The 23,382-nt window shown below is 39.4% G+C and overlaps 1 protein-coding gene across 1 annotated transcript; it reads left to right on the forward strand.

Moving 5' to 3' along the window:
• The first annotated feature begins 1,955 nt into the window (after positions 1 to 1,955).
• On the forward strand, positions 1,956 to 23,382 carry GPRC6A (G protein-coupled receptor class C group 6 member A). The gene is given in 16 exon segments (XM_040239334.1): positions 1,956 to 2,050; positions 3,451 to 3,496; positions 3,498 to 3,609; positions 3,612 to 3,645; positions 6,279 to 6,587; positions 8,959 to 9,083; positions 9,086 to 9,115; positions 9,118 to 9,347; positions 9,495 to 9,684; positions 9,687 to 9,878; positions 9,881 to 9,909; positions 21,219 to 21,342; positions 22,159 to 22,187; positions 22,189 to 22,488; positions 22,491 to 22,891; positions 22,893 to 23,382. Coding segments are annotated over 16 exon segments (2,736 nt in total).

Here is a 23,382-nt window from a genome sequence, read left to right on the forward strand (position 1 = left end):
ACCGGGGTTTCCCGCATTGCAGGTGGATTCTATACCAACTGAGCTATCAGGGAAGCCCGGAAATCCAACTGAATGAAATCAATTACTTAGCTATGCAGCTAACTGGTTCCATTGGTGATTTAGGCCTCAGCCATCTAATTTTACCTCTAGCTGAAGTTTGCTGTACTTTGTGGTGTACGATACAGTGGTATCCCTCTAGCATCCAATGCTGCTTAAACATCATATGCACTGATAATTTGATTATTTGCAAGTGGGCAATAATAGTAATATCCCATCTAAGATGCTGATCATATCTAGTAACCACTGTAGCTCAAATTAGCTTACTGGGCTGCAGCAACTCACCCTATCAAAGTGCTATAAACTAATGATAGTGCAAAGCACGATTACTCATTGATTTTACATCCCTTACCGTACTTGTCCAAGCAGGGTAATGGTGTCTTTATGAGAATTACTTGGCTAGTGCTATCACTTCTGGCTATCAGCTTTAAATGATATTACCCAGATATGTCTTCACATAAAGAAAATTTCAAAGAAATATAGAACCTTGAGATCAGAGGAGGAGCAAGCTAGTGCCATCAGTAATTCATCTCACTGGAAATTTTTTTCCAATTTTTATCTTTCAGAAGCAGTTAATTTTTAAAAAATCTTTTGGAATAGTGGGCTTCCCTGGTGGCTCAGAGGTTAAAGCGTCTGCCTGCAATGTGGGAGACCTGGGTTTGATCCCTGGGTCGGGAAGATCCCCTGGAGAAGGAAATGGCAACCCACTCCAGTATTCTTGCCTGGAGAACCCCATGGATGGAGGAGTCTGGTGGGCTACAGTCCACAGGGTCGCAAAGAGTCGGACACGACTGAGTGACTTCACTTCAGCAATTAAAGATGGGAATACCAGACCACCTGACCTGCCTCTTGAGAAATCTGTATGCAGGTCAGGAAGCAACAGTTAGAACTGGATATGGAACAACAGACTGGTTCCAAATAGGAAAAGGAGTACGTCAAGGCTGTATACTGTCACCCTGCTTATTTAACTTCTATGCAGAGTACATCATGAGAAATGCTGGACTGGAAGAAACACAAGCTGGAATCAAGATTGCCGGGAGAAATATCAATAACCTCAGATATGCAGATGACACCACCCTTATGGCAGAAAGAGAAGAGGAACTAAAAAGCCTCTTGATGAAAGTGAAAGAGGAAGTGAAAAAGTTGGCTTAAAGCTCAACATTCAGAAAACTAAGATCATGACATCTGGTCCCATCACTTCATGGGAAATAGATGGGGAAACAGTGGAGACAGTGTCAGACTTTATTTTTGGGGGCTCCAAAATCACTGCAGATGGTGATTGTAGCCATGAAATTAAATGTCGCTTACTCCTTGGAAGAAAAGTTATGACCAACCTAGATAGCATATTCAAAAGCAGAGACATTACTTTGCCAACTAAGGTCCTTCTAGTCAAGGCTATGGTTTTTCCAGTAGTCATGTATGGATGTGATAGTTGGACTGTGAAGAAGGCTGAGCGCCAAAGAATTGAACTGAATTTGAACTGTGGTGTTGGAGAAGACTCTTGAGAGTCCCTTGGACTGCAAGGAGATCCAATCAGTCCATTCTAAAGGAGATCAGCCCTGGGGTTTCTTTGCAAGGAATGATGCTAAAGCTGAAATGCCAGTACTTTGGCCACCTCATGCAAAGAGTTGTCTCATTGGAAAAGACTGATGCTGGGAGAGATTGGGGGCAGGAGGAGAAGGGGACGACCGAGGATGAGATGGCTGGATGGCATCACTGACTTGATGGACGTGAGTCTGAGTGAACTCCGGGAGTTGGTGATGGACAGGGAGGCCTGGTGTGCTGCGATTCATGGGGTCTCAAGAGTCGGACACGACTGAGCAACTGAACTGAACTGATTATTGTAATTTTTAAGTCTTTTAAAATTGCATAAAATGTATAGTAATCATAGATTCAAAATGATGGCTAAAACTTTTGTCCCTGGTCCAAAATTAAATCTTGATAGTAATAGAAACTACAACAATGAAGATAACATGCCCAGTGAAATTCTGAAGTAATTAATATATCCTTATCTTTCCTTATGCTGAACTTAGTAATGGATTTACATTCTAGGGAGACTATAGCCAGCTAATGGTTCTACCACAAACATCATCATTTCCACCAGGCACGCATTTGAGATATTTGAGAAAGAGCTTTGAACAATGATTTACTTAGCCAATTGTGGAAAGCACTCCACATTTAGGAATTAATAACCTTCTGTTTGGTTTTAGGAAGGAACAGAAGGGAACTGCTATGTTCTGAATACTTATATCCTCCCAAAATTCAGACGTTAAAACCTAAGCCTAAAGGTGATGGTATTAGGAGGTGGGGCCTTCAGGAGGTGATTAGGTCATGAGAGCAGGGCCCTCCCAGTTGGGTTAGTGCCTAAATGAAAGCAGCCTTGAGAAAGTTCCCTTGCCCTTTCTGCCATGTGAGGTTTATAGCAGGCTCTCAGTAGACACTGAATCTGCCAGCTCCATGATCTTGGACTTCACAACCTTCAGTACTGTGAGAAATAAGTGTTTGTTGATTCTAGGCCAACCAGTTTACAGTATTTCTGTGACAGCAGCCTTGATCGATTAAGACAGGAGCCAATTACTGAGTGCCTACTAAAATTAAGGAGCTTTACAAATCGATTCAGCTCATGTTTCAGAACATATCCATGAGACAGAGTATCTTATCTATTTTATATATGAGAAAATTATTGTCCAGGGAAGTTCAGTAATTCGTTTGTGGTCACATGCTAAGTGGTAGGCAAAGTCAACCAGTCTGTCAGTTTGCAAAGTTTGAGCACTTTCTGCCACATGACAGTGAGTTTTATAGCACAAAGGTTTTTGAGACTTTTTGTTTTTCTACCTCTGTAAGGCTCCTTAATAGAAATAGATTTTCCAACTTAGATTAAACTGAAAATCACAAATATCTAAATTTAACTGATTCATTTTTTACATAGAGTTTTTCTGGGAAAATAAATTTGGGATGTTATTTTTTACAAACTGCTTTGCAGTTTTTGTGCATTGAATTTGATACCTTTGAAAATGCATAACTGTCCATTTCCAAACTGAGAAAATGTTCCCAAACTGCTCCCTCTTAAAGATTCTATATCCCACTTCAAAAGAAACACCAACATGACTCAAAGCCTTTGACACGTCAGAAGAGTAAAAGATGCTATCACAGTGAGGAGCTGTGTACAAACACACACATCACACATCAACAATAGGGTGTGAGAGGGTCTGATGTGTCGTATCGGTGAAGAACTGTTTTGACCATCATCAGATATCTGAACACTGGGTGTTTCTGGCCCTTGACAGTGTCCCATGCTGTATACGTGTTTACAGGTGAAATAGAAATCATGTTCCTGCCACCTGTGAGCTCAGGGATTCCTAAGAACTCTCAAGAAGTGAGCAAATGAGACAGAAACACGGCACTATTGATAGTACTGATGACCTGTTTTGTGATTGTTTTTTGCTGCTTCTCAGCCTTGCCAGACCCCCGATGACTTTGTGGCTGCCACTTCTCCAGGACACATCATGATTGGAGGTTTGCCATTCACGAAAAAAATGCTGTCCTCAGAAGAATACCCAGAAGGCCAGAAATCCAGAAGTGTGCCAGGTGAGTAAAGCCTCAGAGAACACATTTAGATTTCAAACTTGTACTGTGAGACTAGGGCATGTAAATGTTTACTTGTATTAACATCTAAATCATTTTAATAAAATTTAAACTCATATACTTGTAAGTTGCATATAATTACTTCTTGCTATTCTTCCTTAAAAGAAAACTATATTAGTACTATATGTATAATCAGCCTCCAAGTACAGAGGCTATGAATGCTTCCCATTAATGTATTTATTTGGATTTTGCCTAAAAAGAATTACCCCAGAAGTTACACGAGAAAACCAATGAGAAGACACAGGAGTAGCCTGTCCACCACATGGACACATAACACACTTATATTTCTGTCACCCACAGATGCAGGTTGTTCCAAACGTGAATCTTAATTCTTCAAAATAGACTGCACTTAAAATTTTTCTCTACACTAATGTTTTTGTCAACACTGTACTTATTTCATTCGTGAAATAATCTAATTCTTTGATAATAAATTAAGACCCTACTTCAACTCAGAATGTTCATACGTCAACACTTTACATTGTGAAAGCTGGACTATAGAACAGACATTTGTCATGATGTATTATAGAAAAGTTAAGCTGAATGGAGGATATTGCAGATAGCTTTCTTTAAGGAGAGCAAACTATTTGAATTCTAATTTCACTTTGGGGACAAAGTGATTTTGTATATTTAGGCACATCATTTAAACTCTTTGAGTTCCAGCTTCTGATTTTTCTCTTCTGTAAAACAAGGGCCTAGATAACTTTTAAAGGCAGGTGGCATCAGCTTCTGCTGCTCTGGCAATGAGATTCTAGCGCTTCCTGCTAACTGTCAAAACTTGATTTTTTTTATCTTGATATTTTTGGATGCAAATTTAATCTCATTTTCTCATCTCCTTTAATTTTTTTTTTAAAAAGCTTTTTATTTTGTATTGGGGTATAGCCCATTAACAATGTTGTGATAGTTTCAGGTGAACAGCAAAGGGACTCAGCCATACATACACATGTATCCATTCTCCCCCAAACTCCTGTCCCATCCAGGCTGCCACATAACATTGAACAGAGTTCCATGTGCTATACAGTAGGTCCTTGTTGTTCATCCATTTAAAATATACTGTGTACACGTCCATCCCAAACTCTCTTACCACCCCTTCCTCCATCCTTCCCCAGCAATTATCTGTTTTTTAAAATTCAAAAGTATTTCACATGTCCTATATAAATGCTTTCAAGTAAAATGTGTTCCCATGTCACTCTAATATTCCTTCCTATCGTTCTCTCCAGAAATCGGACATTTTGAGCTCCTGTCATCTTAATCATTGATTATCCAGTATACCAGTGAACACTGCAGAAAACATTAATGAGGATTTTTCAGAGCACTAATTGGCACCCAAAGAATGACTGTAGATTTAAGGCCACAATCATAGGTCAACTAATAAGGATGGAAAATGTTTTTTTAAAATGTCATCTTGTTTTAAAAAATTTATTCCCAAAAAAGGTCACTGAACATCCTTTGGTCTTATTGTCACTCCTTGAGAGAAACGGTATTCACTCAACACTTATTAAGTGTCTATGTTACCTTGGCCCTATTCTAGGCATGGGTGGTACTGAGGTGAACAAAAGAGATTCAGACTCCCATAGAGCTAATGCGTAGGGGACTCTGAAAATAGTATGCATTTTATTTGCCAGACAACTCATTACTTTAACTCTCTCTCTTTTGTATCTTTCTTTAACTTAAAAACTTAAAGCTCATTGCCAAACTTCACATTTAGATGACAGTGACTAACAGCATTATCCAAATATTATCTAATTTAGGTTAACTAAATGAATTTAAAAAAACTTGAAAATATCAAAACCTTGAAAAACATCCCCTTTTATTCATTCAAAAAATATGTCTTGAATTCTTACTATATATTAGGCACTGTTTATAACCTTTTGTATATAGTGGTGTGTGAAGTAAACGTAACAGTGTGTTGGTAATCAAACAGTTCAGTTCTCTGGAATAATTACAAGTCCCGAAGTCAACTGGAAAAACCCACTAAATGAGCAAATACCCATGCCTCGAACTAAAATGTTGCACGTTATCTAGGAGAAAGCTACTGAGCTTTTACCCAGAGCCTGTTTTGTAAGTAATTCTTAAGACTCTTATTCATCTGTTTTCCAACCACAATAGCTTAGCATCACAAAACTAAAAAATGGGGAAGTGAGTCTATAAGAGCAGATTCTTGAACAGCAACAAAATGCTGACATCTAACTACAAAAAAGAACAGATATCAGATACATCTTCATACTGTAAAATACTAAATTGAGTATTCAAAATCATCCTGAATAATCAAGAAAAGGTTAAATCCTGTTACACAGACTCCATTCGAAAAGCTGTGGATTCCTATATACATTAAAAAAAATTTTTTTTGGCTGTGCCATGCAGCATTGAAAACACTGGACTACCAGGGTAGTCCCACTATATACTCCTGAGAAAGGTGTCCATCAAAACCTGTTTTTAAATAAAGTTTGGATCTTCCGAAAGGTAAACTTCACTGATTCAGGAATTGTCCATCATAAGGCAGAAATTAGGATAAAATTGGATATTATCATGTCTGAAGAAGAGCTGTGTTCTAATTTCAAAAACACTTGTTTCAACAGCTTTGAAATACCAACTTTTCTTCAAACTCTTGCCATGATACACAGCATTGAGATGATCAATAATTCAACACTATTGTCTGGAGTCAAACTAGAGTACGAAATCTATGACACGTGTACCGACATCACAGAGGTGATGGCAGCTGCTCTGAGGTGTGTTTCTAAGTTCAACAGCTCCAGAGAAATCGTGGAGTTTAAGTGTGACTATTCCAACCTCATGCCAAGGGTTAAGGCTGTCATAGGTGCTGGCTACTCAGAAATAACCATGGCTGTCTCCCGGATGTTGAGTTTACAGCTCATGACCACAGGTGGGTTTTGTTCTACCACCATTGGGTGGGTGTGATCATGTTCTTCATCCTAAACGGATCAGGGTAATCTAGGAAACTAGTTGAGGAGATACCTCTACTTTAAATTTTCTTTCTCTTCAGAAAAAAAATAAAGGATGTGCCCTAATATGGATAGTATAGTGATCAAAGTACTAAGGAGTAGTCACCCCTCAATCTGCCAGGTCTAGTTTCTGACAGCTTTTAGCATGATTTAGATAAGACAGATGCCTCTGAGCCACTCAACTGTCTTGTTTCTAAAGTTACATTAGTTAGATGCCATGAAGAAAACTGAAAAGGAAGTGAGAGGTAAAGGGGCCCAGAAGTCAAGGAATACTCTCAAGGAAATGATGGTTAGCCTGAAACTTGAATGAGAAGAGACAGCCAAGAGAAGATGGGGGAGGAGTGGAAAGAATCTAGGCTGAGAAAACAGTTAAGTGCAAAGATAAAATGTCCAAAGGAAAGCAAAAGATCAATAGGGCTAGATCAGTCTGAGCAGAAAGGTACAGACTAAGAGATGCATTCACAGAGATATGTAGGGGCCAGGCATGTAGCATCCTGTAAGCTACGGGGTGCTTGGTATTTCATTCTGAGTATTACAGAAGGGCTTTGAGCAGAGACTGGAATTATTGAGCTTCCTATAATGTAAGCCTCTACCAGGAAGTAAGCAACATGGTCTCTGAAAGACCAAAGCACGTGTTTGAGAGCCCTGCACTTAGTTCCTGTGCATTACTCAAACAAGTACCCCGACTTTAATTTTGAACTAACTAACCTTCATATGACATCATTCTATAACTCAGTAGATCACTGCTTTCTAAGCTCAAGGAAGATTAGAAGCCAAAAGTTAGACAATGCTTTTGGTCAGATTAACAAGAAGTGACCATCTGATAGAAGTGAACAGATAAAATATATATGAATAATATAATAAATATGTGTAAGAATTCAAATTATATAACTCTCTGGAGCCAGACTAAATAAGTGTGTATATCCCTGTAAGACTCTGAGAGTTCCATTATATTGTAGCCTAGTAAAGTTGATAATGAAAAGTTTAAATTAAAAAAATAAAAAAGAACTATTCCTCCAAATATCTCAGAGATAAGGCTTTGGCCCAAAATTTCTAGACTATGTATAAAACTAGTTAGGTGACAAGTAAGAAAAGTAGAATATTTTTAACAATGGATGTTTAATGTAAAAATGTAATTTCCATGATAGTGTAATAGTAGAGAGGACTCTCCATAGTAACACAGATTTCACAGAAGCCCAGGTAGTAGAGTGAAGGTGAGCATAGCAATGTCTTCGGAAGCAATTAAGGTTTAGTGAATGAATGTCCACTGTGTGCCAATATCCATTTAAATCATTTACATTTTCTCCTTCAGTCTTCATAAGAATCCTGTCATTTCACAGCGAAAGAAATGTTAACTTTGTCAAATTTATTGCAATCAGGATTCTAACAGTTTGTTGTTTGACTTTAAAGTGTATTGTGTTTCCTTGCATGCCAGTAGCTGCTATAAATAGTAAAAAAAAAGGGGGGGGGGAATTCACTGAGCAAGTGGCGTGGTGCAGTGGCAGCTGTGGAAGGTAATCACTCTCCCTAGAATAAAATCAACACAGCTGTAAATTAGGCAAAACTTTGCACACAGTAGGGAGATTTTCCAAAATGCTACTGCTCATTTGAGTAGCTTAGGAGTCAGAAAACTATATAGCCTGTGGATCAAATGTGGCTCTCAAGGTCTTGAATTCTCAGGCTAAGAACGATTTTTACATATTTTTTTGAAAGTTTGTTACAAAAAAATACAAACATAATATATGACAGAGACCATATGTGACCGACAAAGCTTAAAATATTTTACATTTGGTCCTTTACAGAAAAAAGTTTGCTGACCCCTGGACAGATGATTCTTTGTCTGGATGGAATAAAAGTCATCAAAGTTGCCATTTATACAAATTTTGGACAAAAGGAGTCCCAAAAGTCATGGTGCTTATTTGACTGGTTGCATTTTCCCACATTTATTTCTAAGTATGTAAATAATATACACTGGTAGCCCTGACCTGAGATATAAGATAGGTATAAATAAATATAGGCATGTAGACAGAGTTATAATACAGAGCCTGAACCCTTGCTTATACTATACACAGACAAAGCAAGTGAGACCCAATGACTCAACAATCGTCAGGTCCTAACTATCATGATTTAAGCTATTTATAAAGTAGTTCATTGAAGGGAAAGGATAGAAAGGATCAAAGAATTTAGAAAACTTTATGGAAACTCACAGAAATCAAAGAGAAGAACATCTACTATGAATAGCCACCTGCAGCTCATCAACACCATAACTAAAATATTCTGTCCATTTCCAGGTGAGTTATGAATCTACTGCAGAAACCCTAAGTGACAAAATTCAGTTTCCTTCATTTTTATGGACAGTGCCCAGTGACTTCTACCAAACTAAAGCAATGGCCTACCTGAATCAGAAATCTGGATGGAATTGGATGGCATCCTAACCACAGATGATGACTATGGACTCTCAACACTTTTGCAGTTCAAACGGCAGCAAATAATGTGTGCATAGCCTTCAGAGAAGCTCTCCCAGCCTTCCTCTCAGATACTACCATTGAAGTCAGGATCAATCAGACACTTGAGAGAATCATAGCAGAAGCTGAGGTTAATGTCACTGTGGTATTTCTGAGTCAATTCCACATTTTCAATCTCTTCAGTAAAGCCATTGAAAGGAATATAAATAAGACCTGGATTGTTAGCTGCTGCTGCTGCTGCTAAGTTGCTTCAGTCATGTCCAACTCTGTGCGACTCCATAGATGGCAGCCCACCAGGCTCCTCCATCTCCGGGATTCTCCAGGCAAGAACACTGGAGTGGGTTGCCATTGCTTTCTCCATAGCTAGAGCTGGTCAACATCCACCAAGATTGCTACCATTCCTGATGTTAAAAGGATTGGCAAAGTTGTGGGGTTTACCTTTAGAAGAGGGAACGTGTCCTCTTTCCATTTCTGTCTTCAAAATCTGTGTGTGTTTCCCAGTGATAACAACAAACCCTTAGATGAATCTGCCATGCCCTAATCTGCTTGTGCACATGCTGAGACAGTGATCTGAGTCGATGTATCTCCAACTGCTCCCAGGGCACTTTGGCCACTAAGGACACAGAAAGGAACTTCTTCCTGAGAACTGACTTCCTGTGGGATTACACCGAACTGGGACTTGCTCACAGTATTCAGCTAGCAGTATTGGCCCTTAGTTATGCCATTCAGGATCTGTGACAAGCTCGAGACTATAGAACCCCAACGCCTTTCAACCATGGGAGGTAGTAACTCACACACACAAGAAAATTCCCCTACCATCATTTCTTTCTTTCCTTTAATTTGCAATATTGCTATAAATTGCTCTAAATTTTATTCCTTTTATAAGTAGATACTGTAGTGTTGAATAACCTTCATTTCTATTATTAGTTCTTTGTTCTTAAGCATAACAGGGTTATTTTACCTTCACCTTCTATTCTTTTCCACCAAAGTTGTATTCTCTTATTTTCCAAGAAGATTCTGCTGATAGTGTTATTTTCCATTAGCTTGTGGATTTATATCTGATCTTGCAGTTTTTCAAAACTTCATACAAATTATCTCTTTTGATGCTCTTAACAACACAAGACCAGGCATGTTTAATGATCCCTTTTATTATTGCTAAATATTGTGGGTAAGGAAACTAAAGCCAAAAATACCAGACTCTAGTCTGGGACTTCTGACTCCATACCCTTTGGGTGATTACAGCCCAACGCCTCCAGTTAGGACTCTTTCTTAGGGCAGTCTTTCTAGGACTCCAGTCTTCTTCAAAAGAATGTTATTAGGTCAGTCATAACAAGTCCTATGTTATCTCAGGTTTAAATGAACCACTAACTGTGTAAAAGTCTTTCTCTTTCTTCTCTTCGATTAGTTTGTAGAAACTCTAATTAGAGTGGCCCTATTTAGTGAAGATTATCCACTGTCTTTAAAATGTTCATAAACAAGGCATTTGAAAGCAAACTGCAGCTTTGTATGATAAATTTAACTCATCAAAAACAAAATTCTCAGCATTCAAGCTTGTCGGTCTTAAGAATCATGTTCCAAAATTTATTTCTTTTCAATTTGTTAGGGAAAAAAGGTAAAAGGGAATAAGATCCAGTTTTTTCTGATCACATTAGTGATCTGAACAGGGCTGGATCAGTCCAGGGCTGTTTCCACTTGTGTCATTTTTAAACATCCACAACCACAAGCTCCGAGGTTTGAGCTGATCAGCTTACATTTGGGTGAATCGTGTGATGGTCAGAGGGTGTTTTAAGTTGCTCCTATTAAAACTAGTTTTCACTTTGTAAATGCAAGGCAAAAAAGAAAAGAATGAAGAGGTAAGACTAGAGATTAGGGTTTTTATTTTTAATTAAAAGTCTCTTTAAAATATATATCACTACACACACACACATGCATATTTATATGTCTAGTTATTTTAAGATGACTATTTGAAAGCATACTCTTTGTAGTATAAAACTTTAACGATGGATTGGTTTAAAAAAAAAAACGCTATACATTAAGTGGACCAACATAATAAAACCTACTAGATGAAATTTTTAAGAATGAGAGGTCAGAGCTAGTAATGGAGAGAAAACAGATAATCGGAGACAGATGGGATAAAGGGGAGGAGCTATAAAGAGACTCATAAGAAAAAAGAAATACAAATAGCACTAGTTATTTATCCTCTGGGAAAGTATTTTAAATCAGAAATAAGTCTCAAACGTTCTGAGGAAGATCTTGAGAAAGTATAATTGAAGCAGCTCTTCTAAAATGTTTTATTTAAACACTGGGAGCCTGAGGTCATTCTTTATTCACCCCCTGGGACATGGTAATCCAGAAATAGACAGAAACAGCTTGGAAATGAGGAGCAGAGGAGTGTCTTGTTCCTTTGATCACCAGTGAGCCATGTCCCTGCCAGATCCAATAGGACAAATACAATAATGCAAACGATTGTCTTTTTAGGAAGAAATCTCCATATAGATATTAAATTGAAAAGATCAGCAATATTTAGGGTCACTAAACAAGGATATCGTCCTCAAAATTATTTTGTCCCCTGGCAAAATTCACTAATACTTAAATAATACTTTCTGAGTGATTTTAGATTCAAATAACATCAAAGGAGTTAGTTTTCTCCAGGATCAAGGATAATCCTTACTTTGGCTCCACATTTGGTGATATCTGTGAGCAGTATTCAGGGAGACTGCAACCATATTTGTTTTACTGCAACAGATTTTTTTTTATGTTCCTCAGATGTGTGTGAGGACTATTACCTCCTTGTCCCGAATAGTGATTATGGTTTCCTTGTTTGTTTTCCTTTATTCTGGATCAGGTACAAGGTAGTGAGTGATGTATGCAGGACAAGAGAATGTGTAAGAGTCAAACTATTATTCACACAATAATTTGCCAAATATTTATTAGATGTCTCAGTGTTCCGGCCATGGTGTTGAATTTTGAAAATATTATGGGCAACGAGATAATTCTCTCGCTGAAGGAGTCATGTGTCTAGAGCAGTAAGCAGTCAAAGAATTAAGGAGCTGATTACAGTGCAGAGTAATGCATTACAATGTTTCATATAAATACAAGATGGCAGAGAATATTCTCCAGAGATCGTGACATCCCTGGTGAATATGATAGCTGACTGGGTGCTGGGCAGGACAGAAACACTCCAGCAAAGTCACAGAGAGAGAAAGCATGGCATCTTCAGGGGTCAGAAAGTAGCATCGCAGAATTGGAGTCTTTTGTGGAAATCACAGAGTGGAGGGTTAGTGAAGCATTCATCTTTAGGGCTTGACAATCAGAGCATCTCAAACTCTGCTGGAGTGTTAATTACCTGGTAATCTTATTATCATGTTGATGCTAATTCAGTAGTTCCAGTGAGGGGGACCTGAAAGTCTGCACTTCTAACAAGCTCTCAGATGATTCTGATTATTGCTGGTACAAAGACCACCTTTTCAATGAGAAGTCTGCAAGCTATGTTTAAAGGTTTGGACTTGAGAGAGCAAAGGGGAGCCAATGAGAGCTATTTTTAGACAGAAGAGTGATGTGACCTACCATCGTAGAAATGGTATTTCTACTGCAATGTGCATCGATTAGATGAACACAAGACTAGCCAGAGAAAGTTTGTTAAGCCAGGAATACAGTAAGTATGCCTTATACTTCAGGTATAAGTACTACAGGTACTAAGAATGTGACAATGAGGAAGGTGATGTACACTTAAGAGAAAAGATGAAGAGTCTTTGGAGATAGATTGGATGTAAAGAATGACAGAGAAAAGCAAAGATGCAGCAAATGATTCTAAATTTTGGCAACTGGTGCCACTTACTGAGTTGAAAATGCAGAGAAAAGTGAAGGTCAGTAGAGAGAAGAAATATTAAGCATTCCATTTTGGACATGTTGAATTTGAAGAACTTATAACACATTCAAGTGTAATGGTCTGGAAGTCAGAGGAGACATTGGGACTAAAAGGGAAAGATTGTGAAGTGATGAGGACAATAATAACTAATAATTTTTAAGGCTTACTAAACCAAGCCTTGGGGCTTCCTTCATAGCTCATTTGGTAAAGAACCCACCTGCAATGCAGGAGACCCCAGTTCAATTCCTGGGTCAGGAAGATCCACTGGAGAAGGGATAGGCTACCCACTCCAGTATTCTTGGGCTTCCCTTGTGGCTCAGCTGGTAAAGAATCCGCCTGCAATGTGGGAGACCTGGGTTCGATCCCTGGGTTGGGAAGATCCCCTAGAGAAGGGAAAGGCTACCCATTCCAGTATTCTGGCCAAGAGAATACAGTCCATGGGGTTGCAAAGAGTCGAACACGACTGAGCGACTTTCACTTCACTTCACAAACTAAGCATTAACATACTTCATCTCTAATCTTTAAATATTATGGTAGATCCATAGATTCATGTTCACTACACTTCATCATAAAGAACTGGCAAGAGGAGGTTTTACTGGTGACTGAGACTTGCAGCAGTTTAGAGATGGGGAGACCTCAATTATAAGGATCTGGGGCCCATCAATTGCCATAGAGTTAGCAGCAAAACTCTTCCAGTCTTAATTATGTGCTTTTGCTACACCATGGAAAACTTTACAAAAGTAAAAGACATAGGTTGGGTACCAGACAGAGATGCACGTGTGCTTCCTCTGCAAGTCTCTGCTTGACTCACATAGATATCTCTTTTCCCAAGCACAGCTCACTTACAGAGTTGCAGTGGGCAGCAGAGTGGCTGAGGACATGGAAAACAACATCAACCACAGCAGCTTAATGGGAATGGCCTCCTGACCTTGTGTTCTCAAAAATAGGTCATTACCATACTGAAGTGAATTATATAATCAAGGAAATGCAAATCCTACTCTCTAAATATTTTTGGGTCAACTTATCATGAGGGTCAGAGTCTTGATGAAAAACAAATAAATAATGGATGGAAGAAGTCTTTAACAACTTAATAATCATAGCAATAGTGTTCAGAATTTAATCCAGAGCAAACATTCAAAAGAATATTTAACAAGTAATGAATACACTGGTTTGTTTCCATCCTCTTTCCTGTAAGAACAAATGTAGAATTGCGCCATTTTATTTACATCATACAACGTTATCATTATTTACAGAACATATATGTGTCAGAAATTTACCCTGTAAAACCTAGTTAAATACAGGAAAAAAGCTGGTGGAAATTATAGTTCAAACAAGAGAATGGAAGAGGATTTGCTCCCTAAAGAACTAAGATACTAGGGCTTACATGTGTATATTGCTTAAGGAAGGAATGGAATAAAAATCAATACACAGGCAGAGTTGGGAACACTGAAAGCTGGGATTTTTTTTTTTTTTTGCCTATTTTTGTTCCCTCCACTAATTAAAAGAACTAGAAGTCTGTGAAGACATATAATAAAATCAATACACATGCTTAAAGATTTTGCTAAAGTTATATTTGGTCATTGACCTGACTATTGTAGCTAATATATTCACTTAAAATACAACTTGATTTTCTTACATTGTATTTGCCAAAGGGGGAAAAAACTGAAGGAAGGAAATATTCATAAAAGATTAACTGAGAAAAAACAGAGGAAGAATAACTTTATTCAAGTAGAATAACTTCTGCCTTGTTCCATAGATTTTTGCACCCAACAAGAACCACAGAAGCATCACAGGTACAGATGTGATGGTATTTGCTTAGCCATGATTATATATCACATTAACGGCGGAGCCAGAACTCAAATGTTCTCCTCCTTCTCAGTCTAGTATTCTCTTCTGCACCACAAGTTCAATACGGCTGCCTCATTTGTCAGTAAAACATTTTCTGTTCTAGCTGTACTGCATACAAGTTCTCACTGTACAAACTGAGTAATAAGAAGACTAATTTTCCATTATATTTCTTTCTTCTAAGGTTAAAAACATCATTTTCTGAACTAAATTGGAAATAGAATTTAGAGGTCTCTTTATTATACCCTGGGGCTTCCGCAGTGGTTCAGTGCTAAAGAATTCACCTGCAATGCAGGAGATATGAGTTTGATGCCTGGGTTGGGAAGATCCTCTGGAGGAGGAAATAGCAACCCACTCTGGTATTCTTGCCTGAGAAATTCCATGGACAGAGGAGCTTGGCAGGCTACAGTCCATAGGGTTGCAAAAGAGTCAGACACAACTTAGCAGCTAAACAACAATTACTATACGCTCTGTTACTGAAACAGATTTAAAAACCTTTGGTGATAGTAAGATTCCCCACCTTCCACCCAATGAGTATGGACTCAAAGGGAGGTCACTAGCAGTTACTCTGTGCTCAATTGTGTCTGACACTTCTGTGACCGCGTGGACTGTAACCTGCCTGACTCCTCTGTCCATGGGATTTCTCAGGCAAGAATGGAGCGGGTTGCCATTTCCTTCTTCAAGAGCTCTTCCTGACCCAGGGACTGAACCCATCTCCTGCTTTACAGGTGGATTCTTTTCCAGGAAGACATCTGGAAAGCCCTAGAAGTTACATTAGGTCCACCAGTTAAACTTCTCAGGTAGGGATGCACCCAAGAACAGGGTGCATTTGTTACTGAACTCTCTCTGGCTTTGCAGCTCTGTCGCCTCAGCCTTCATTTTGGGGCTGGTGAGCATGACAACTCCTGGCTTGGATCACCTGCTGAGACTTGGGTCAAAGACCCAGGCTGAGTGTGACTCTAGAAGGAAAGGATGAATTTTCCTGCTTCCAAATGGCACCTTGATTATGGCTTTGAGTCAGAAGGGAAAAAAAGAAAAACACAGTGAGGAGAATTTAAACTAATATATCATTAGGTGCAACAGAAAGACCCCATAATGAAAGTCAAGATATGTATCTTAAGAGAAGGTCTTTCACTCCTTGGAAAAGAGGAAGATGATCCCTGCTAAGTGTGCTTCACTGAGTTGTTATGGAGTAAAAGGGCATCACAGATTTGAGTATTAGAAAGTAGCGTATGAATGTCAGGTGACTTTATTACTTGATAGACTCAAAGCATCTTCATTTATTTGCACATCATCCCTGTTAGCTAATTATGGGTATTTAAAAGTATTAAGCTAATCTCTATTAACCCTCAATCTGTTCCTGCTGCTAGGCTAAAGTGTTCATACACATGTGTGTGTGTGCTCAGTTGCTCAGTCGTGTCCAACTCTTTTGTGACCCTATGGACTGTAGCCTGCCAGGCTCCTCTGTCCATGGGATTTTCCAGGCAAGAATACTGGAGTGGGTTGCCATCTCCTTCTCCAGGGGGAACCACCCAATCCAGGGATTGAACCCACATCTCTTGCATCTCCTGCATTGGCAGGCAGACTCCTTATGCTTCAGCCACCTAGGAATAATTACATTTAATTCTTACAACAATCATATTAAGTATAATAGGTTTCATTTATCTCAACGGAGGCCTAGAAAGAAGTTGTAAATGTCAAGATCACACCACTAATGAAATTTGGAACCAGAATGAGAGTGACATCTGCCCTAGAGGACCCATTCTGAAATCATGCAAAGTGGAATACATGAAGGTGCTCAGATTTCAGTTCTGTAAGTAAGAGAATCTACCTCCATGAACATTACCTTGCTTTCTCAAATTCACAGAGCAAGACGTCAGAAATTCTCAACAGTTCTCAAATTGTTGCCTAGTAATTAAGAACTACTAGTCTTCAAGTAGTTTTCATACTTATTGATCCAGAATATCCTTTTTTTTCATTTTTAAGTGATATTCCTTGCAAGGCAGTGTTATAATTGGGATAATGGATACACTTAAAATATTTCTATCAGTGTTTATTTCTGTTTTTATTTTTCATAGTTACTTGCTGTACTGAAAAATGTCACATTCACGGAGGGCTGCTGCTGCTAAGTTCCTTCAGTCGTGTCTGATTCTGTGCAACCCCGTAGACAGAAGCCCCCCAGGCTGCCCTGTCCCTGGGATTCTCCAGGCAAGAACACTGGAATGGGTTGCCATTTCCTTCTCCAATGTTTCCAGTGGTCATGCATGGATATGAGAGTTGGACTATAAAGAAAGCTGAGCACCGAAGAATTGATGCTTTTGAACTGTGGTGTTGGAGAAGACTCTTGAGAGTCCCTTGGACTGCAAGGAGATCCAACCAGTCCATCCTAAAGGAGATCAGTCCTGGGTGTTCATTGGAAGGACTGATGTTGAAGCTGAAACTCCAATACTTTGGCCACTTGATGCGAAGAGCTGACTCATTTGAAAAGACCCTGATGCTGGGAGGGATTGGGGGCAGGAGGAGAAGGGGACGACAGAGGAAGAGATCGTTGGGTGGCATCATCGACTCAATGGACATGGGTTCGAGTGGACTCTGGGAGTTGGTGATGGACAGGGAGGCCTGGCGTGCTGCGGTTCATGGGGTCGCAAAGAGTCAGACACAACTGAGCAACTGAACTGAACTGAACTGAATGCATGAAAGTGAAAAGTGAAAGTGAAGTCACCCAGTTGAGTCTGACTTTTAGCGACCCCATGGACTGCAGCCCACCAGACTCCTCCATCCATGGGATTTTCCAGGCAAGAGTACTGGAGTGGGTTGCCATTGCCTTCTCCAATTCATGGACGGAGGGAGTTCATTTCATTTTGATGCCCATGGAGCTATGAATACTGGATACAATATTGTGCTATGGAGGGAGATCAATGGCCACATGACTGTCACAAGATGGCACAATATGACCTGAAGAATGATGTCTTCATTTGTCACAAATCAAGAAACAAAAAATGAGCACAGGAATCTTAAGGTAATTTTGTATTGGCTGCTTTGTAGCATTCAAATCAATTGATACTTCAACTGCAAAAGTCCTTGTCCCCACCAGACCCTTCAGTGGCCCTACTGCCTGTTCAATTTTCCCAACTTCCCTCCTTAAATTCCATGGTCAACTTGTATATTACTGCCTTGTACACATCCTCAGTTTCCTTGCCCATCTCTATATTCACCATTCATTGGACCAAAGTATAATCCTGATTATATTAAACTTTGTCTAACCAATACAGCTGATCTTGGCAAAAACAAACAAACAAAAAAACCCACGTACTTTGCTAACTGTTCTCACTTAAAATTCATGATCTCTAACTTCCATTGGGTTCTAAATGCTGTTGGGAAATCAGACTATTATCCTAGCCCATTCATTTGTCTACCATCCTGGATGGTTATTTATACTTTCTTTTCTGTCCTTTTACTCCAGCACACCTTTCCCATCTTCACTTTCAGTGGACCCTGCTTCCTATTTGACTGACAAAACTGAGACAATGAAAAGGGACTGGCTGCCTCCACCACATCTGTGCTGCATCACTGCTTTCCATCTGGGACTGTGCGTGGGCTGTCCGGGCTCTGAGCCAAGGTCAGCTCCTCTGAATCCCAGGGCCTTTTACTTGCTCAAAGATGTTTCTCTGGCAATTCTCCACTCTCTTCTGCACCCTCAATTATTTTCTCTTCTGTGTTATCTAAATGGTGACACAAATAAGTTGTTCTTCCTTCCATCTTAAGAAAAAAAAAATCCAAAGAACTGTATTGATCCCCATCTTCCTCCTCCATATACTGCCCATTCCTGTTTCCCTTTATGGCAAAACTCCTTGAAAAAGTTGAATATATTCACTGGCCTCAATTTCTCTCCTCCCATAGTTCTTTTAAATTCTTTTCAGTCCATCAAAATTATTTCTCTCTGGTTAATAAATACAAACATCATCTTACTTCACTTACTGGCTAATTATTCTCCCCTCCATGAAACGCTTGCTTTATTTGCTTCCATGACAGCACATGCCCTGGGTTTCTTCTTCCGTCTCTGGCCACTGCTTCTCAGCCTCCTTTGCCCTTTCCTTACTATTCCTGCTCCCTCTGAATACTGATAGACCCAGAATTCAGAACTGCTCCTTTCAAAAAATTTTTTTATTTTGGCTACACCCTGTGGCATGTGGGATCTTAGTTCCCAGACCAGGGATCAAACCTGTGCCCTGTAAACTGAAAGTGTGTAGTCTTAGCCACTGGACCACCAGGGAAGTTCCCTGTTCTTCTTTTCTATCTGTACTTTTCCTCAGTGATCTCATCCATGCACGTAGACAATGTCATTATATAGAAGGCAGATGGCTCCCACACTTTTATCTTCTGAATTTCAACTCAAGTAAATATACAACTGTCTATCTGACATCTCTACCTGGGTGTCTAATAGTTTTTCATCTTAACTGATTGTTTCCAAGACTGACCTCCAAAACCTATCTCCATCCCAATAAATGGTAACTCATTTCTCCTAGCTGCTTATGAAAAAATCCTAATGGGATCCTTTCACTTCTCTTTCTGTCACACTTCATAGCCATTCTAGGTTACACTTTCAAAATACACAGTCTACACTTTTGTCCTCTACTCCATTGCTACCACCACCCTGATCCAAGCTCCAATCACCTCTCACCCAGACTCATTTTCTTATTGCTATCTTTTATGTGGGGAGAGAGAAAAAAACTGTACAGCTGGGAAGAAAGGGTTCACTTTTAACCCCATAATGATGTTCAGCTTTATCTCATTATTTGTGTCTTCTGAGCGTCCTTTAGGAGTGTGGATACTCTGGACTAAGTTTTCCCTGGGGAATCCACAGGGCAGATATCCTGCCTGCTGAAAACCCAGATCAGACATAGCTGTGGTGAAGACAAGAAAACCAGCATCTGTGAACGCAGAGCTACTAACCCTGGCTACTTTTCTCTCTCACTCAGATCATTTTCATGTCCCAAAGACAAGACTAGTTAGCTAAGGGCTTCATTTTCCAGGCTAGGAATAGCTGTTAAGACACTCTAGAGAAAGTCTCATTTACTTGTTCGGCTCTGGCTTCCCAAGGGTAAGAGTGAGACCAAAAAAAAATTTATCTCACAAGATGTGCCATGAGAAAGGGATTAGGAATGAAAAAAAAAAAGCTGAAATGCAAAGAGTTACTAGCTATATTGAAAAGAGATGGTTCCATATAAGTAGAATAGTGTGTGTGACTCACATCATGACATGCAGAATTAAAACTGAAATTCTCAAGATGAATTAAATATTAAATTTTATTTATATATCAAGGGTTATCTTTTAAACTAATACTTTAATAGTTTTAAATCATAATTTTTCCATTATTTTGTTTTTCAAGATTAGGCTGAGCATGCTCCTTGGACGCCATGATTAATAACCTTCATCTAAAGTATATAAAAGTCCAAGGATTCTTATATATAGTTGAACTGTTTATATAGCACCAGATTGAAATTTTCCAAAACATCATTCCTCCATTAGTTCCACCACTACACATTTTTATGTCTGCTAGTGAAATTAAAAGACGCTTACTCCTTGGAAGAAAAGTTATGACCAACCTAGATAGCATATTCAAAAGCAGAGACAGTACTTTGCCAACAAAGATCCACCTAGTCAAGGCTATGGTTTTTCCAGTGGTCATGTATGGATGTGAGAGTTGGACTGTGAAGAAGGCTGTGCGCCGAAGAATTGATGCTTTTGAATTGTGGTGTTGGAGAAGACTCTTGAGAGTCCCTTGGACTGCAAGGAGATCCAGCCAGTCCATTCTGAAGGAGATCAGCTCTGGGATTTCTTTGGAAGGACTGATGCTAAAGCTGAAACTCCAGTACTATGGCCACCTCATGCAAAGAGTTGACTCATTGGAAAAGACTCTGATGCTGGGAGGGATTGGAGGCAGGAGGAGAAGGGGATGACAGAGGATGAGATAGCTGGATGGCATCACCCACTCAATGGATGTGAGTTTGAGTGAACTCCAGGAGTTGGTGATGGACAGGGAGGCCTGGCGTGCTTCGATTCATGGGGTTGCAAAGAGTCGGACACGACTGAGTGACTGAACTGAACTGAGTGACTTTTTGAAAGAGTTAATTTCCTTACAAAATTTATTAATGTGACAAAAACTATATTCTTCCTGAGCAGTTTCACTATCTGAAATACTTTCTATTTTTTTAAGGTTGTTGAAATTCCTCCAGATGACAAAAGAATTCTTTTACACTATGAAGAAAAAAAGACCAAAATACTATTTTGTAAATAAATCTTTAAATTAAATCAGAAATACTATAGTTAGGATAAATCTTTTTAAAAACTTATTTAGAATTTCTTTTCACTTTGCAGAAAATTCAATCTAAATTCTCCAAGGAATGAAGTCCTGGCTAAATGAAGAAAACCACAAAAAGTCAACATACTTGCTGCTATGAATGTGTGACCTGTCCTGAAAATCACTATAGTAATCAGATAGGTAATTAATTATACTCCCTACAACATGCATAGTGATATACCGGAACCATTTCTCTTTAAGCTGATTTTTTAACATGAATTCTATTTGGTTTATTTTTGTCATTTCAAAAAATAAAAAGTGTTTTATGCTTCTGCAGCAGATGAACACTCAGTACCTAACAGATGTAAAAGTAACTTCACTTCCAAGGGAAGATGTTGTTCCTCTACTGGACTTCCTCTCCCAGCACCTCTTAAAATAATGCAAATTCTCTGTCAATTTTTGTCTATGTATCCCACACAGACATGTCTGATTTGTAACTGAGACACAGTAACTATAGATAAATAAATGCTGAATTAACTAAACTGAGCATGATGGAAACCCAGAGGTGTGCATACCCTACAGATCTCATTATTCCTACCAACAGGCACTAGTTCAATCAGCTTGTTCAAGATTACAGGACACATAAGGGATAGAGAAAGGGCTGGAAATATGTCTGGTACCAAAGCTCTTATTCTTGACAGTCCCTGAACTGCCACCTATCATAGCAAGTTCATGAGAGGCTGGCATCTATATTGAGTATCTTAATTTTCTAAAGACTCATGGCCCGGATGAATTTTTCTCTTTTTCTCTCCCACTCTTCCTGTTCCCTCACTGTCACCCTTTCTTTCTCACCTTCCTGGGTCATGTGCATGCTTTATTTTAATAAGTAACCGATGTGACAATTATCTATATCCATTTTCCAGTCAGAACTCTCACTGAGGAGTCTCATCTGTAGCCCTGGGGACAATCACCTGGTTTAAATATTTGCAATGTAACCAAATCTGCTGTGTCTTTTAGATACGGATCATTGCCTTTTATGCAACAACGAAAACTCACTGAGCCCCTGTAGGGAGCACAATGTGCTTTGAAAAGGAAATGGAGTACCCTGATTCCTTGGCTATCTTGCTCCTGGCCCTCTCTCTGCTGGGAATCCTGTTTGTTCTGGCCATTGGCATAATATTTACAAGAAACCTGAACACACCCGTTGTGAAATCATCCGGGGAATTGATGGTCTGCTACGTAATCCTCTTCTGTCCTTTCCTCCACTTTGCCGGCACAGGCTTTTTCATTAGAGAACCACAAAGCTTCACGTGTAAAACCAGGCAGACACTGCTTGGCATGAGCTTTGTACTCTCTGCCTCTCCTACATTCTGATGAAGCCCCTGAAAATTCTGCTGGCCTTCAGCTGTGATCCCAAGCTGCAGAACTTCTTGAAGTGCTTCTATAAACCCATCCCCACCATTTTCACTTGCACGGGCATCCTAGTTGTCGTTTGCACCCTCTAGCTCATCCTTGCAGCCCCTGCTGTGGGACGGAATGTCTCCTTGCCCAGAGTCATTATCTTTGAATGTGAGGAGGGGTCCATTCTTGCATTTGGCTCCATGCTGGGCTATACTGCCATCCTGGCCTTCATGTGCTTCATTTGTGCCTTCAAAGGCAGGAAATTACCTGAGAATTACAATGAGGCCAAATTCATAACATTTGGCATGCTCATTTCCTTCATAGTTTGGATCACCTTCATCCCCATCTACCACATTTGGCAAATATATGCTGGTTGTGGAGATCATCATTATTTTAATATCTAACTACGAGATCCTACGTTGCATGTTCTTCCCCAAATGCTATGTTACACTTTCTAAGCAAGAGACTAACACAAAATCTGTCTTTCTCAAGATGATTTACAGTTACTCTTCCCACAGTTCAGGCAGCCTTGCCATGAGCCATAACAACGTCACAATAAGCAACCCCAACTCTGCTGGTGGGTCTGCAATCCAGCAGAAAAGCAGAGATCTTCAGATACGAGGCTTTGCACACATATGCAGAGAAAATGCTACATGCAGATCTAAAGCTTTGCCTCAAAAAAATATGAATGAGTCCTTAAGACATGACACGTTTCAGAATGAAATGTTTTCTAGGGTCTTTGCATTTAAGATGTGCATTTACTTCCTGAACAAATATACACTATGTCTCTTCACTACTACTACCTGCATCAAATTTCCCCCTGTTCAACCACCTGTGTAA

Source organism: Oryx dammah, unplaced genomic scaffold (genome assembly GCF_014754425.2).
Source record: "Oryx dammah isolate SB20612 unplaced genomic scaffold, SCBI_Odam_1.1 HiC_scaffold_4, whole genome shotgun sequence".
In the NCBI taxonomy this organism is placed as follows: domain Eukaryota; kingdom Metazoa; phylum Chordata; class Mammalia; order Artiodactyla; family Bovidae; genus Oryx; species Oryx dammah.